Below are 17,751 nucleotides of genomic sequence, written 5' to 3'. Positions count from 1 at the left end.
CAGCTTACAATTTTTTTCTGCCCTGTCAGCTTGTATCGGTCCGTATGTGTGCGCTCTGTGTTCTCTTTTCCCACTTGTGTTGTCTGTCCAGCTAATTAATGCTGTCAGGTTTGGGTAGTGGACTGCTGGTGTGTGTGTGTGTGTGTGTGTGTGTGTGTGTGTGTGTGTGTGTGTGCGCGCGCAGTATGTATGGTTGTAAGCAGCAGATGCTCATCTAGAATCTCTGCCAGGTTGCCATGGCAGCTAGAGAGTGGGTGGGTTGGGGTCGGGTGGTATGTTATTATTGAACTCACACATTAATTACCATAGTGACCTATTGGCAGCGCAGCTTCAGATCAGATTCAAATATTTTGCCAATACAAAATCTGTGACCTCATTTTCCCGAGCTCAACTGATCTCTCTACAGTGATTACAGAACAATCCAAATTTGGACCCTATTATAACAGCGCCGAAATTGAAATGCATGCCTCCACTCTCTACTCTCTCATCAAACATGCATCGTGACCAAGCGCAGCACAACTGAGGTCAAAGGAAAACAATAACACAAATGAACATTCACTTTAAGCTGTGGAGCCCCACTGTGGTTCATTCACTGATCAAATGTTAACTCACTTTAATTCAGATGAAATGCTCCGCAGGGATGACCTTGTTTAGTCATACAGATGTAATGATACTTTCAGCTCTTGATTTGGTTCTATTTACAACACAGAGCTCGCGCATCGATACAGTCACAATACTTTTTACTGTGACCTTTGTCAAGTTCACCTTTTTTTCCTATTTACTTACTTCTGATTTCCACCATTCTTAGACAATTTCATGAATTCTCTATTGAATCACAACATTTAATAGATCACTGATCATCAACTGGTGGCCTGTGGGCCACATATGGCCCCCCAAAGCTTCCCATCTGGCCCGCAAAATATTAATGAATTCAGAAAATGTGAGGAGGAAATAAACATGTTCTGGCATTTAGGATATCTAGCAATGTTTTCTTCCTATATTGAAGCAACCTCTGAAACAATTGAGATGGACATGATGTTAATAGCAATGATTTACCCACCCCCAATTATGTGTGCTTCTTCCAGGTGCTAAAGATGTTATAAATCCATCTGTCAGCTTATAAGTATTGACGTGCAGATTAACCTAAAGCCCACAGGGCAGCTTCAGGTATGCTCACTAGAAAAAATCTAATATTCTGATAATCAGATTTAGTTATAAATAACTAAGAAACACGTGCAATAGTCCACTGTCTACGTCGTGTTTTGTCAGCCCATGCACACATGCCAAAGCACTCAGTCCTTGTCTCAGTCCTCAGTCCTGACTGTTTTGCTACTTTAATGCATCAATTTGGCAGTTTGCAGGTTTCATCATGTGGTTAATTAATGCATATTTTGGTGTGGATTGTATAGGAAAAGCTGAAGCAGCTTTCACCATATCATTACGCAAGAGTGGGGACAAACTCATAGCACTTATTTAGAATGTATTTATTTTCATTCATTCATTTATTCTTGAATCAGGGACTGAGGTTGTTATAAAGTTGCATAATTGTCTAGAGCTGGTTCGTGTTCTCACGGCAGCATTTACAAGCGGACCAGATCAAATGCCTTGTGCGAGAAAGCTGCTCTTGATTGGTCAGAATTTCCAGGCAGGAAAAATCCAGGAAGTAAACAAAACGTTTAAGAAGAGTACACTTGTAAGATAAATGAGACACTTTCTAATGTCACAATGGAGGGACAACTACGCAGGTTGATTTTAGTGCTGCTCATTGTGGACTATATTGCTGTCATTGTTCATTTTAGTCAAACCATACAGTTTGAAAACGAGGCGCGGCTCCAACTAGAAAACAATGTTTTGATGCATTGGATGTGCTGAATGTGCATATTAAGGCAGTACAGGAGGAGGTGCACATTAATAATCCTCCAGGACTGTAACATGCTCATGTTTAACCCAAACAATGTGTCATGTGACTGCAGTTGGTTCGGATCGAGGTCACAACACATTCTTGCCACAAACGAACTGCATCAGAGTTCGTTTGTAGCCGGACCAAGACCACCTCTTCAAGAAGGTCTCGACCTGTTTTTTTGGTGCACGCCCAATTGTGATGGCTGTGTTCATATCTGCCCAAACAAACCTAGGGGGCAAACAAACTTGAGTTTGATTGAACCTAACCAAACAGGGCAGGGGTGAAAGCACCCTTAACCACTGACCCTGTTAGAGGTTGTGGGTGTGGTGCTGGGGCCTATCCCAGCTGACATTGGGAGAGAGGTTGCCAGACTATCACAGGGCTGACACATAAAGACAGATAACCATTGATGCTCACATTCACACCTACGGCCATTTTAGAGTCACCAGTTGACCTGCATGTCTTTGGACTGTGGGAGGAAGCCACAGAACATGAAGAAGACCCACACTGACACAGGGAGAACAAGCAAGCTTCACATAGAGGGGCTCCCCCAACCTGGAGTTCGAACCCCCCACCTCAGGTTTGAACCAGGAGATGACAATGCTAACCAATGCTAACCACTGCTGCCCTGTATTATATGCTAATTATGTCTAAACTTTTGTGAAATGTGAAAGTCTGGCCCCTGCAGTGTCTGCTTGGACAGATGTAGTTGATGGCCCCTATCTTAAATGTAGGCCCTCTCCCTTAAAACTGAAGAAATAATAAGAATGAAAATTTGTAGCTCATCATCTTCATGAATACACAGAGACTAACAACAGACAGGAGTCTGGAATCAGAGGAAATCGAGTCCCTGGTTTATTTTGAAATTAGTCTGAGGTGTAAAGCAAAGAGTTGCTGCTTGTTGTCACAGCAACAGTCTTTCGGAGAATTCGTCCATAGACTCTTGTCACAAAAGAGTGAAAACCCACAACAGCAGTCAAACTGAGTCAAGATCCACTTTGCTTTGTGCCAAAACGCAACTTCTTTTCTTGAAGAGAGAGACTATGAAAAAGGTTTGCCACAGCAGTCTCCTTTTACTTTGCACTGCCATTGATAGAGTGATCGGTTTAAATGTCTTTTCACACATTTTTGTATGGCACGCTTGTTCAGTTGTGATGATAGTTGTTTGCACTGTCAGTTGCAACCATTTTAAGAAGGGGTAGACACCAGAAAGTGTGTTATCAAGCGACAAGTTACATAAAAGATGGATTTGTTTAGTGCTTTTACTACTCCTGTAGCCAAATCCCACTGGCCGACTTTTGCTGGAATTCAAAGAGTCAAAAACTTCTTGCTTTAGATGGATTTCGCAACCAAGAAAGAATTAACTGAAAATTAATAATCACTCGCAAATGAGTTCCAGTTTCTATTTATACTGTGAGTGAACAGAATGGAAAGGCAATTGCCCCAGGCCTCAGTATGTAGAATTGGTTTGTAGAAGTTCTGCTTAAGGTAGTGTGTTGGCCTACAACACTGGCATACTGTACTATTATGCAAATAGCATCTCCAATATTGGTAGAGACAGGCCGTCTAATGTTAATTGAATAGTGAATAGGAAAGTGTGTGTGTGTGTGAGAGAGAGAGAGAGAGAGAGAGAGAGAGAGAGAGAGAGAGAGAGAGCATGTGTGTATGTGTGTATAGCTGTATGCATACACTTAAAATCCAGTGCGCTCTAATGAGACACAAAGTACAGACAGCAGGTTGAGCGTGGGCTGGAAACCATGGCAACGGCATTGGGCTCTTAGACATGTAGAGACAGAGAAAGAGAGAAAGAGAGAGAAAGAACCAGGATGTCATTAACTACAGTAATATTGACCAAGAATAGAGTGAGTGATTGATCAGCCTAATTTTTGTTGACACACACTCATAGGGACTCATTGCCCCCCCTTGCACACACTCACACACACTCCTTCTATCTCTTAGCTCTCTCACTGACGTATACATTTACCCTGAAGACATCTTGTCAAGCCGTTGTCTTGCGGCAGCATCGCCCACATAGTTACACCCTGAAAATGTTGCTCAGTAAACATCTGTGTGTGTTTTTAATGTATGTTTGTTGCATTTGGTTCAAAGCCCGTACAGCACATGAGACTCAACAGGATGTTTATTTATGTTTTTTAATTTAGAGCAAAGATTATATGCAGAGGACTCACCAGTGCACCTTTAGTTTTTTATGATTGGGGGCAGCTTCAAAATGGGCTGGAAGGAATCAATTATCATACATTATCAGTGTTAGGGGCCCTTGTCAATCATTGCCAATCACATCAGCTCCACTCATCCCTTTAAAAGCTGTGAACTCCCCACCACCAATTACTGACACTTCATAATTGAACAAAGAGTCCACTCTTCTGACTGAGCATACTAGCATAGCGCTGGTGATGTACCCTGAAGTGAACTGTAGTTAAATAAACATTATTGGAGACGCTGAAAGGCTGCATATTATGATTTGTATCCATTGTGAGTGGTTATGAGATTGAAACACTTATTAAACCCATATGCAGGTAAAGGGTTTTGTTGTAGTACAGTTATTACAAAAGACCTATTTCGAGCACTTATTTGTGTTCAGCCTTGACACCAAGATTGCAGTTTTCTGTTTGAAAGACAGTAGCATTCAACCCCTACTGTGCCTCGCCGCCTACTTGACGCAAGGCAAGTCACCAAGATACCAAACAGGCGCAGGTGAAGACAGACCTCGCTGTGTGTTAGAAAAAGAGCCCTTCACCGTGCAGTGTGCACTGTCACATCTTACATGTTTGAGGTTTCTTTACTGAGGCTGGTAGAAGTGCAAACAGTCCTGTATCAGTGATTCTTGCTTTCATCCAGCTATTCCAGAAAATTCACTGATGAGGATTTTAAGAAAAAGAAAATAAAAAATCATCCTTAAACAGAAGTCACTGCATGATTGTTTATGATACTTTGCCCAATTAAGCACAACACTGCCTAGAAAACAGAACCACGTGAACAGTTACTGACTCACATGTAAAAAAAAAAAAACCCTCAAAAATGCAATGTACTGTTGTTATTTGTGTGTTCCAACGTGTGTGGGAGTCACTGTGTTAACTGGGAAATTATTAAAATCACATTTCTTACACTATTTGTGCTAAACAGAGAACAGAGCAAGTATCATTTCATCATGATTGTACTGGAAAGCTTACGAAACATATCACTTCCTGAAGGGGCAATTAGAATTTGGTGATAAAACTCAACGTTTATTTATTTTTCTATTATCGCTGATGAGTATCTTTACTTATTTAATTCTGGAATTTGATCACGGACAGCGTAATTCAGTGAGAGTGGAGCTGTTTGGTGAGACAGTGAAGGTCACCAGTTAGGTTCAAAACCTCTGCAGCACAAACAGAGTCGCTTATTTTGACCTTCAAGTGGTGATTAGTGAAGGTGTGGTTGTGAGTGTATTTGTGTGTATGGTGCCAGCGTTGCTTGTCATTTTGGCCTCCGAGGAGCTGCAGGTGTGACCTGCTGGGAAGCTTGCCAAACAGATGACAAGTGGAAGAAAGGAAGGGATGAGGGCCGGACAAAAAGTGAGTGTAAAAAGCCCCAAAAGGTTAAGAAGAAGAAAAAAAGACGTAGCACAAGAGAAACAATACATACTGTGCATGTGTTTGAGTTATTTAAGATGTGTGTACAGTACAGGCCAAAAGTTTGGACACACCTTCTCATTCAATGCGTTTTCTTTATTTTCATGACTGTTTACATTGTAGATTCTCACTGAAGGCATCAAAACTATGAATGAACACATGTGGAGTTATGTACTTAACAAAAAAAGGTGAAATAACTGAAAACATGTTTTATATTCTAGTCTCTTCAAAATAGCCACCCTTTGCTCTGATTACTGCTTTGCACACTCTTGGCATTCTCTCCATGAGCTTCAAGATGTAGTCACCTGAAATGGTTTCCACTTCACAGGTGTGCCTTATCAGGGTTAATTAGTGGAATTTCTTGCTTTATCAATGGGGTTGGGACCATCAGTTGTGTTGTGCAGAAGTCAGGTTAATACACAGCCGACAGCCCTATTGGACAACTGTTAAAATTCATATTATGGCAAGAACCAATCAGCTAACTAAAGAAAAACCAGTGGCCATCATTACTTTAAGAAATGAAGGTCAGTCAGTCCGGAAAATTGCAAAAACTTTAAATGTGTCCCCAAGTGGAGTTGCAAAAACCATCAAGCGCTACAACGAAACTGGCACACATGAGGACCGACCCAGGAAAGGAAGACCAAGAGTCACCTCTGCTTCTGAGGATAAGTTCATCCGAGTCACCAGCCTCAGAAATCGCAAATTAACAGCAGCTCAGATCAGAGACCAGATGAATGCCACACAGAGTTCTAGCAGCAGACCCATCTCTAGAACAACTGTTAAGAGGAGACTGCGCGAATCAGGCCTTCATGGTCAAATAGCTGCTAGGAAACCACTGAGAGGCAACAAGCAGAAGAGATTTGTTTGGGCCAAGAAACACAAGGAATGGACATTAGACCAGTGGAAATCTGTGCTTTGGTCTGATGAGTCCAAATTTGAGATCTTTGGTTCCAACCGCCGTGTCTTTGTGAGACGCAGAAAAGGTGAACGGATGGATTCCACATGCCTGGTTCCCACTGTGAAGCATGGAGGAGGAGGTGTGATGGTGTGGGGGTGTTTTGCTGGTGACACTGTTGGGGATTTATTCAAAATTGAAGGCACACTGAACCAGCATGGCTACCACAGCATCCTGCAGCGACATGCCATCCCATCCGGTTTGCGTTTAGTTGTACGATCATTTATTTTTCAACAGGACAATGACCCCAAACACACCTCCAGGTTGTGTAAGGGCTATTTGACCAAGAAGGAGAGTGATGGAGTGCTGCGGCAGATGACCTGGCTTCCACAGTCACCGGACCTGAACCCAATCGAGATGGTTTGGGGTGAGCTGGACCGCAGAGTGAAGGCAAAGGGGCCAACAAGTGCTAAACACCTCTGGGAACTCCTTCAAGACTGTTGGAAAACCAAGACTGTTGGACTACCTCTTGAAGCTCATCGAGAGAATGCCAAGAGTGTGCAAAGCAGTAATCAGAGCAAAGGGTGGCTATTTTGAAGAAACTAAAATATAAAACATGTTTTCAGTTATTTCACCTTTTTTTGTTAAGTACATAACTCCACATGTGTTCATTCATAGTTTTGATGCCTTCAGTGAGAATCTACAATGTAAATAGTCATGAAAATAAAGAAAACGCATTGAATGAGAAGGTGTGTCCAAACTTTTGGCCTGTACTGTATGTGTTGTGTGAAGAAAATGAGAAAAACAGTGCAGATGGATGCAGTGGAATGTGACAGGACGGGGAAGATGAAGGGTAGAAAAGGGTAGAAAAACAGAATGAGGGAGCTCAAGGGAAAGCTGAAGTTGTTAGTGCGAGAGGGCAAGAGAGACAGCTGTGAGAGACAAAGTAGAAAACTATCAACAGGATGAGAAAGTGCTGATTAGTTATCATCGATTGTTTACGTTTTCACTGCCTCATTCGTCAATCTCTTTGATTTTGTCTTTATTTTTTTCTTCTCTCCTCTTCTAACTTTATTTCTCACTCCTCCACTCATTGTGTCTCATAATGTCAATACAACATTATGTGAGACACAAACTTGGAGCGAATATGCACATGTATACCCCAAATCCTGTTTATTCATCCCTCAGGGGAGCTACTGATTGATTCATTGTGAGGACATGCGGTGCAATGATTGCGCTTTGCTGCTCTGCAGTGGACAGCATCCTCTGCATGATGCCAGACCCAAAAGTGGTCAATGATTTGAGAAACAGTGTGGATTTATAAAAACTACAACAGTCAATGCTCAAAACTATTTTAAGGCCCATTGATTTGCTTTTTGCCGCAAGACTCATTTTGCAGGGAGTTGGTCAAGTCAAGACAAAACATACTGTAGAACAATATGTGCCAAGAATCATCCAGCTAGTTAAATGAAAAGTAATGTACCAAATGCAGTGTTACTGCAGAAGGCATGAAAGCACCTATAGACACATTGATAGTTTATGTCTAGGTGACAGCACATAAGAATAATAAGTTTGTAGACTCTGTGGAACAGGATGTAAACTCTGGTATCAGATAAACCAGTGGTTCCCATTAACTTGGTCTCATTCCGAAGGCATCAAATACCAGTGCTTGGGCAGTTACTTCCGCATTAGACACAGACGAAAAAAGCAGTCCTCTCACATCGGTTTGATTCGTGGCTGGTCACTGTTATTGTGTATGGGCAACTGACAGCATCAGAGGGGAACGCAGCTAGACAACAATGTAAAGCCCCATTTCCACCGAGCAGTACGATACAGTAGAGTTTGGTTCACTTTTTTTTCCATTTCCACTGTAAAAAGTTGTGGATGGTACCAATGGAACAGTTCTGTACTGACCCAAATTTTGGTCCCCCCTCTGTTGGGGTACCTAGCACACAGATCTGGTACTAAAAGGTGGAGCTGTGAACACTGCAGTCCATTGACTAGTCAATAGCAGATGGCTGAGTTGTGGCTGCTTCTGAGGCTTCTGTAACCACTGGCCATACTGCGTGTTCTATTAGTAAACTGTAACTTTAAAATGAAAGGATGTTTTGCTGCCTCTCACAGCAGCTGGAGTCAGAGAAAAAAAAAAAAACCTTATACACTTGGCCGACTGCCGGCAACTTTTAAGGTGGAACATTAACTTTAGTTTTTATATGACAAACTTTTAGAAGTGAGTGGATCTTAAAGTGTTTTTATATATAAATTTTGGATGGTTTTTGTGAACTGCTTATATCCCAACCCTGCTATTTATCTCTGAACCCAACCATGTGTGTTGGCTAAACATAACCACATGCGTTTGTTACAGAGGGAAAACAAACATGAAATTGCGGCGTTGTACCAACGCAGTGCATTTATTTTGAAAGAGACTGTATGCGAACTGTACATATCCTGTGAAAACAGAAGTGTATTTTGAAAGTCCATGACCAAGCAGAGATATGTGACCAGGTTGGAGAGAGAATGTGTTGTTCCCATCTTGCTTTGTGACCCTTTAAAGGAAGACTTCACCTCCAAAACTGATCATTTGTATACCAGTTACTCACCCTGTGTTACCTTGAAATTGTGAAGAAAAGTGTATTGTTCTCACATGCCTCAACGGGAGCAAAGAATCCATAAAAGGCCGACATACTTGATGGATTAAGATAAAAGGGTGCCATATTTAACAACAGCAAAACTATATCCAAACAATCAAAGTCCCACACAACTCGTGCAGTATAATCCAAGTCTCATTTAACCAGTTGCATGCTCAGTGCTTCCCAAACACCTAAAATCTTACTATTTACAACACTTAAGCATTAACAGTTTCAGTCTGGTTCGTTTACTGGCGAGGAGTTCTGCTGTCACTCACCAACACCTGTCTCTTCCTGGCCAAAGAACAAGCTGGAAAACATTTTAAAGGAATGCACGAGCAGAGTTCAAACACATGCGCTTGCCTAGGTGCTACTCATCTGTGCGTGAGACTGTTTATGCAAAGGTGTTTTGAATGTGTTTGGAAAGTACTGAGCATACAACTGGATAAATGAGACTTGGATTATACTGTGCAGGTTGTGTGAGAGTTTGAAGAAGGTGTTTTGATATAGTTTTGCTTTGGTTAAATGTGGCACCCTATGATTTTAATTTTCGATTTCCATTTTCAGTTAATTTGTTCACAGTGCAGGCATTTGAGAAAAATACTTTTTTTAAAGGAATTAAATGTAACATGGGTTGAGTAATTGATACACAAATGATCATTTTGAAAATAAAGTATTCCTTTAATATGAAGTCTGCTTGTGACCCATCACAGTGTGTCATGGCTGCATATTTCTACGGGCTATTATCATGTCAACCGATAAGTGATGGCGTCATTTTTAGGCTCAGAGAAGTCAAATTAGATGATTTTTTTTTTTTAAAGCAAAGATCACAGGAATGTCTGAATAAATAATAAAATGAATACAATTTTGTAAAGCAAATGTTTTTTTCAGGCGGCATGGCGGTGCAGTGTTCAGCATTGTTGCCTCACAGCAAGGGGGTTCCTGCTTTGCATGTTCTCCCTGTATCAGTGTGGGTTTTCTCAGGGTACTTCGGCTTCCTCCCACAGTCTAAAGACATGCAGGTTAGGGTGACTCTGAATTTTATTAAGAATTCATTTTTAATTCTTTCATGCAACATCTAGTTTTTCTGAAACATATTTTAAGCCCTAATAACCAAAAGAAATCAGTTAACACACTTCTGCTCAAGTCTGTGTCCACTAAAGTGGCATCTCATCACTCATCTGTGACAATAAGCCAAACAAGCTTTGGCGACATAACCTTTGCTCAACCCCCAACCCCGTCACACATTTATTTGGATGGTTGCAGCCATGGTATATCATATAATGGATAACCATCTAGAAATGCTTCCACTGTGATTTATGACCACTGCTTAGGGGCAGAGGGTGACAAGAAGAATGACAGAAGTAAAGAAGAAAAAGAGCGACGCTTAGAGAGACACAAATGGTGGCAGACGAGAAAGGCAGTTTACACACACACACACACACACACACATACACACACAAACACTTTGGGTCTCCAATCAGACTGAGGCTGGAAGGCCTGCTGTAGGAGAAAATGAGTTTTGTTCTCTGGAGGCTCGGAGAGAGAGAAGGAGGGAAAGGGAGAGAGAGGGAGAAAGAAAGAAAAGAAAGAAATAAGAATTTCCACAGGAAGAGCTGAGGATCATTGTCCTCCTTGAGGCCATGTTGGCAGTAGTAGAGAAGATTTGTCATTCACATCCATTTCTCTCTCTTTCCCTTCCTCTCTTTATCTCTCCCTCACACACACACACACACACACACACACACACACTCTCTCTCTCTCTCACACACACACACACACACACACACACACACACACACACACACTCACTGTGCCATCTGTGCTTCCTTGAGGAGCAGTAAACTCAAATCTTCCCCCTTAAAAAATGCAAACTACAGCGATATGTCTCCACAGTTTGTCAGTGTGTGTATTGTGAGGTGGTTATATTCGTCTTGCTGGTGTCTGACGGGGCACGGCTGCTGAGCTGCAGCCAAAATACTCCATTTGACCTAGATCATCTCGTCACCCGGCTGGTGTATGTGTGTCTGTGCATAGTGTTTATGCCTATTTGTCGGCGATATGATGAGTGTTGGACGTTGCCTATAATGATGTAAGAGCTCCCTCCCATGTGTCCTCTCCGTTAATCATTTTGTTTGTGCCTCCTCTTACTGGTTTTCTCCCTGATTTGCTATTTCTGCCTCTCTGTCTCTCGCTCTTCTTCCCCATCTTTCTGCTGCTCATTCTTTTTGTTTGTCCCTTCCTCCGTGAAAACTGGAACACTTGCCAAGTAAATGTGTGTGTGTTTGTGTGTGTGTGAAATGGGGTTTATTTGTTATGTTGACATATTGTTGCCCTTGCACTTTACCTCTCAACCCAAAAATGTAATTTCATCCAGTAACAGGCGTGTCAGCTGTTCACTGCACGCAAACACAAACACACACACAACACCCATAGTTGTGCATTGTAATATAAGCTCTATAAAGACAGCTTAGCACTCTCCAGAGGCTGACCCACTCAACTTTGCATCTCTGCACATTATAATGTACTGTACACACTCACAGAGGGATGCCCTGTAAAAGTTCCCCAAGGCAGCTCACCTGCCAGAGGGTCCCTTTTAGACATTAGAGGCTCTCTCACAAAGACAGGGGCTGTTAAAACAGTAATAGGGTCCAGATGGGGTGTAAAGGCTCAAACACTTTGCCGCCAAACAACTAGACATGCACCCACTCTTGTCGATGTGCCAACCCACAACACTTCACGCCACTGTCCTATTTCCAGCTGCACCGTGTCTGAAAAACCACGTTTTTGCCCCCGCTCGCACCTGGCTTGTACAGCTCCTGTGGCAGCTCGACTACTTCCCTCACCTCTTGCTGTTGCTGTTTCTCATATGTGTTGAGGAGAAAGTAGATGCTGAGGTAAAAGATATCACGTGCTACACGACCCACAATTCTGTCATTATACAGACAATGACAAAAAGGGTATTGCCTGGCAAGTTATCTGGAGATTAGCACTTCAGGTGAGAAATCAAGTTCAATTAAAGCTGCAAGCAGCCATGAACGTGCCCTGGCACCGTCACTCACGTTGAGGGTACTGGCAGGACGTTGGCTGATGCTGCTGTTCGTTTTTGTGAAAGTCAGACACTGCACGCAGGAGTGAGATGGTTTATCCTTCATAGAGTGTGGGTGCTGAAATGATCTATTTCACATTTGGTACTTCTTTCTGTGTCTGCTATGGGGCACAGGAGAACATACTAATTATGCATCATGTTTCTGTACATCAATTGCATCATGTAAATCCAAAGATAATTGTCTGACAAGTCATACTTCCTGTTTGCAGTAAGTGGCACAATCACCATGACATCTTATATGCATGTTAGTAGCTTCAGTCCTGGAACATTATAAAACAAGTGAAATTTGGGGCAGGTTGAACAAGGTACATGGAAGCTACAACAACTTCCTGTTTTTAGGCGAATAAGGTGTCACCACGGCAGTGTCCTTCGATTTAAACTGGATACAATTCTCACAGGTAAGGGTCAGGAGGATCTGGTCACCGTGTCGGACAAATATGTCAATGTATAAAACATGTCATTTCCTGTTGCCAGTAGGTGGTGCTATGTCTGTAACTTAATTTAGGCATGTAGATGGCATGAGGCTGGGACAGATTGGACAATGTAGTTAGTTAGTTACAACAACTTCCTGTTTTCTAGTTAGACATGAAAAATGGCCACCACAGCACAGCAACACCATTTGACATAGACTTGGTGCTTGACAAGTGTCATATGACATGCTGCATTGCAATGACAGTGTGTTTTACCTTAAAGGTTTGCCACTGGGAGGCTCCACCTTAGGCTTCTCCACAAAAAATACCTCTGAAAAGCATAAAATGTCAGGTGTTTTCATTTTTTGAGTTTGCTAAACTTTTCTACTTGTCTTTCCCTGTGTTTCTTTGCAGCGACGGTTGGGCGGACCGGTACGATGTAACAGATGGCTATGTGAGGGAAGCAGCGGGTGGTATTACCATCAAGCTCCAGTCGGCTGATGTAAAATGGTTTGATGAGTACTACCTTAAACTTCGTCCTGAAAACAACCTCAGGAATCCCTGGTTTCCGGAGTTCTGGCAGCATCGCTTCCACTGTCGACTTAAAGGTCACCCGCAGGAGAGCAGCAAATACAACCGCACCTGTAGCAGTGAGTACAGACACACAAAAACATACAAGGGCAATGGGGATAAGACCTGAATGTTACCTATTGAACACCAGTGAGTATGGACAGAGACGACCCAGTGTTTTTGAATTAGTACTTCAGTTTTGACCACGACCATCTGGGGTACAGAGAAAGACAGAGGCTGCATTGCTATGGTTCAACATAACAAGCTACAGTTACGATCTGCACTTTTATTGATAGGCTTTCAGAGTGGCCATTATTAATGCAAATAACATACAAACAGACTGGCTGAACACACACACACCATATGGATGCACACAGCTTTCCGGTTCATCTGGAGATATCCCTTGTGGCTGTGAGTGCACCCTCCCTTTACTTCTTTGTATTCGTCTCCTCCTCTCGTCTTTCTCTCTCTGTTTCATTCTCTCCATTCATAGGCAAAACGGTGTGCGAGAGCTGCATCAAAGGGAGTCATGTCTCATGTATTCTAATGAAATGGGACGTGAAATACAAATGAACAGGACACAGAGAGAGGCAGACAGAAAGAGATGTGGAGGTGGGAAGTGGCCGATGAGAAGAAACGAGAGGAAAGAGAGCGGCCTTTGATGTCAGGGGAAAAAAAGCACGCTGTGTTTCATAAAACTAGAGGGGAAATTAAGAGTTTCTCTGATATACCTGCGCCTTTCTCTCCCCCCCCCCCCCCCACTCTACCCACCCACCTCTGCAGAGCGAGAGTCGCTTCGGCAGCAGTATGCACAGGACACTAAGATGGGATTTGTCATCAATGCCATCTACTCAATGGCATATGGTCTGCATAACATGCAACGGGCGCTCTGCCCAGGCTATCAGGTATGTACTGTTCTGATGGATGAATAGAGGAACACTCTAGGACACAGCAAGGAGATAAAGGAGGGAGATGAATGGGGGCAAAAGAAGGTGCCAGCTGGGTAATGCTGCCATATTATATTTGACCTTGTTACCATGGTGGCCATTTTTGACTTATTGTCGCACTATACACTTCACAAGGAAAGTGCAAAATGGCAACCTGGATGATGGCGTAAACTATAATAACATAACTAATTAATTATGTGCTGATTTAGACAGAAAGGTACGAAACTAAAACATATTTAGCTCAAACAGAAAATACCGAAGAAGATACATAAGTGCTGCTTAACTTGTACAGATTATGGCTCACATTTGTTGTAACTTTGTGGTAATGACTTCAGATTTTCTCCTTGCAGACATGTAAACTGGAGTGTAATATTATGGACACAAGGGTTCACTTCTGACTGAATGTCATGAGATGATTCAGCTTGGCACCGCTCACCATACATTCAATTTTCATTAAACTTGGGGGGATGACTCATCCTCTTTGCTGGTGTTTTGATCGCTTCAAGTTTATCTTTATATTATTTTAGTCCAACTGCACAGTAATTATAATTTGAATGTACTGTAATGAAGCTGAGATTTAACTAAAGAAATATTTTACTGTTCATATTATTTGTATTTTATCAGCGTGAATACAACCATCTCCAAAGTCACTTGTGCGCTCACAAAACTTACATGAAACAGTGATTGTTAAGCTCTGGCTCAGGGCATTTATGTTGGATATGACTTGATTGTTTATGTATTTTAAGGGCCTGTGTGATGCCATGCGACCTATAGATGGTGCTACACTGCTGGACTTCTTGATGAAAACCAACTTCACAGGCGTGTCAGGAGAGGGCATCTTATTTGATGCGAATGGAGACTCACCTGGCAGGTACAAACTGTAACTGTAACAGAGCTGTCACATATTCGATAGGTGTATGACTATGTGGGTGTTCATGTGTCGGATGTATGCTGTGTACCTCTCATCCACAGGTATGAAATAATGAACTTTAAAAAGATGGGGAATGACTACTATGACTACATAAATGTCGGCAGTTGGGACAACAGAGGCTTGAAGATAGATGACGATGAAATCTGGCCCAACAAAGACACCATGATCAAGTCAGTCTGCAGTGAACCCTGTGACAAGGGACAGATTAAGGTAAGATTACTCATACAGATAAAATGTCAGCTTACACAGAGAATTAATTAAGTTCCACCCACTCCAGAGAGGACAACAATCCATTTCTCTCCAGTGACTTTGTATTGCATGAAGGTATCTCATAGTCACTTTAGTTTGCTAGCAGACAACAGAAAAATGCATAAAGCTTCTGTGTGGTGGAATGCATGACCAACAGTGTGAATAATCCAGAATTTAGTCTTATAAGATGCCAAACTGAAAAACGGAACCATTAAGAAGACAAAAGTGGATACAGGCAATTAGGTGGACGGAAGAGGACAATGAGATAGAGAGATAATACTGAGTTTGTCAATGTTCCTTTTCCTCTCTGGAAGACATAGGGTGCTGAAATAATCCTTTGACATGCTGAAATCTAATGTGTTGAGCTAGCTACAGGCATTTTGCTAGCGTCTCAGCCCCTGGTTGCATGTTGTGGCAGTGATTATTTTCCCCTCCAATGAGCGGTCTTTCTTTTCAGGGCATTTTTCAAGTATTTACTTTGCAGTCAGTTAAAGTTTAAAAGGCAATATAGTCAATCCAGCACCCTACCATAGAGTATTTACTTCACCAATGTATCCTCATTCAGTGGTTCATGTGATATCTCAACCTAGTCTCACTCCGCAGTCATCGAAATCCAGTGCTTGGACAGTGACTTGCGGCGTCAGACACTGACAAAAAAGCCGTCCTTTAACTTCAGCGTGACACGCAGCCGGTCGCTGGTACAGTTTCAGACGCTTGTTGACGTCAAGGAGAAACGCATTGGGACGAGAAGGAAAGTTAAGGTGGTGAAAGTTTCAGTAGGATGGGCATGACGCATGGTGCATGGGTCCAACAAACATCGACCTTCACCTGGGAGAGTGGTGTTCGTTTCTTGTAAGACTATAAAGCCAAACCCTGTTCTTTTTTCCTAAACCTAACCATGTGCATTAGTTGCCTAAACCCATGAAGGATAAAAAGGAAATTTGCGTTGTTGTACCGGCGTAGTTTATTTTGAAATATGTAAATGGTAAATTTCCTGTGAGAAAGGAAGTGTATTTTTAAAGAAGACAATGCATGTAACAGGCAGAGCTTGACACGGCATCCCAGAACGTCAACAACCAACGCACCAGTGTACCTTTCACGTCGTATCTGGACTTGGAAAGTCCATGACCAAATGTCAGTATGTGACGAGGTTAGCGTGAGAATGTTTTGGATATCGTCTGAATTAGTGGACTATAAATGGTGTCCTTACCTGTCTGCTTACACATACTTTTGCTCTTTATGCTATGTTTTTACTCATGTCTTTACTCCCGTCAGTTTGGTCACGCAATCACAGCATTATTGATTACATAGGTTATATACGCACTACTGGCTTATATTATATTATTAGTGGAATAAAAGGCTCCAGTGGCTGGTGCCCATGAGTTGCAAGCATGCACTACACAAAGGTATGGGTACTCACACAGACGTGGATTCTGTCCCTTCCAGGTGATCCGTAAGGGTGAAGTGAGCTGCTGCTGGACGTGCACTCCCTGTAAAGAAAATGAGTTTGTGTTTGACGAGTACACCTGCCGAGCCTGTGAACTGGGCTCCTGGCCTACAGATGACCTCACAGGTCAGTGTCTGTGTGTTTGTGTGTGCATTCCCACATGTTTATTTATAATATGTAAATGCAATCGCAGAGATGTTTCCACTCTGTCAAGACAACTCTTGAATAGAATCACTGCAATGAGCACATGAAGCTACAGTATTTGACTGTGCTCCTGCATGAAAATGCTGTAATACTGATGCAGTAGTGAGGCTCAAAGGAAACTGTGCAGTGTATGTGTGTGTGCATGTGTGTGTGTGTGTGTGTGTGTAGGGTCATAGGGTAAAGGATGTTTAGTAGAATTAGATAGTTGTGTTTTTCCTGATACAGCAAGCCATTACAGCATATTTTTTATACAGTAAGTCCTGTACCAGTAACATTAGAAAGAAAAAATGAGAAAATTTCTCAGTTTCACCCTCCCCTCCCCTTCCTTTCTCTCATCCCTTTAATTTGTTGCCAACATGGTCACCAATGTTTTAATTATTCTGCATCAAGAGCAGCTTTCAATGCAAATGCACTTCAGTTGCAATGAAAATTTATTTCCTCTCCATTGCGTTGGAAGCGGTTGGATATTGCCTTGTTATGCTTTCAGCTGCTCATTATGCTGCTTGCTAGCTCCTCACCAAGCTCAATGATTAAAACATGAATCGAGCCCTGCTGAAAATTCAGATAGAGCTTCACTGCCAGCGAGAGAAGCATCCGTACGCTAAAACAGGGAGCAAACCCGTGAAAAAATGACAAAGAGAAAGTTGGCAGTATAAAAAACGGGGAGAGAACGAATTGAAAGAGTGATCAGGGTTACCAATGTATTACTTTGTGTGTGTTTGACTGCATGCACATGTGTGTGAGTTCATGTGTGCAACTCATTTCATCAACAATAAGTGCTGCGTGTTCCCCAGCGAGGCTATATGGAACAGTAATAATGAGGTGTA

General features: G+C 42.2%; 1 protein-coding gene across 1 annotated transcript in view; it reads left to right on the top strand.

The window, feature by feature from the left end:
- The window catches only part of grm5b (glutamate receptor, metabotropic 5b), a 91,515-nt gene that overhangs the window by 57,266 nt on the left and 16,498 nt on the right, over positions 1-17,751 (top strand). Inside the window, exons 7-11 of the mRNA XM_033630342.2 lie at positions 12,991-13,226; positions 13,930-14,051; positions 14,840-14,964; positions 15,066-15,234; positions 16,720-16,846. Of these exons, the coding sequence (XP_033486233.1) occupies positions 12,991-13,226; positions 13,930-14,051; positions 14,840-14,964; positions 15,066-15,234; positions 16,720-16,846 (779 nt within the window). The remainder of the gene's footprint in view (positions 1-12,990; positions 13,227-13,929; positions 14,052-14,839; positions 14,965-15,065; positions 15,235-16,719; positions 16,847-17,751) is intronic.

The sequence above is a fragment of the Epinephelus lanceolatus genome, chromosome 4 (assembly GCF_041903045.1).
Source record: "Epinephelus lanceolatus isolate andai-2023 chromosome 4, ASM4190304v1, whole genome shotgun sequence".
Lineage (NCBI taxonomy): Eukaryota > Metazoa > Chordata > Actinopteri > Perciformes > Serranidae > Epinephelus > Epinephelus lanceolatus.
This window is presented reverse-complemented; position numbering and strand designations above follow the sequence as displayed.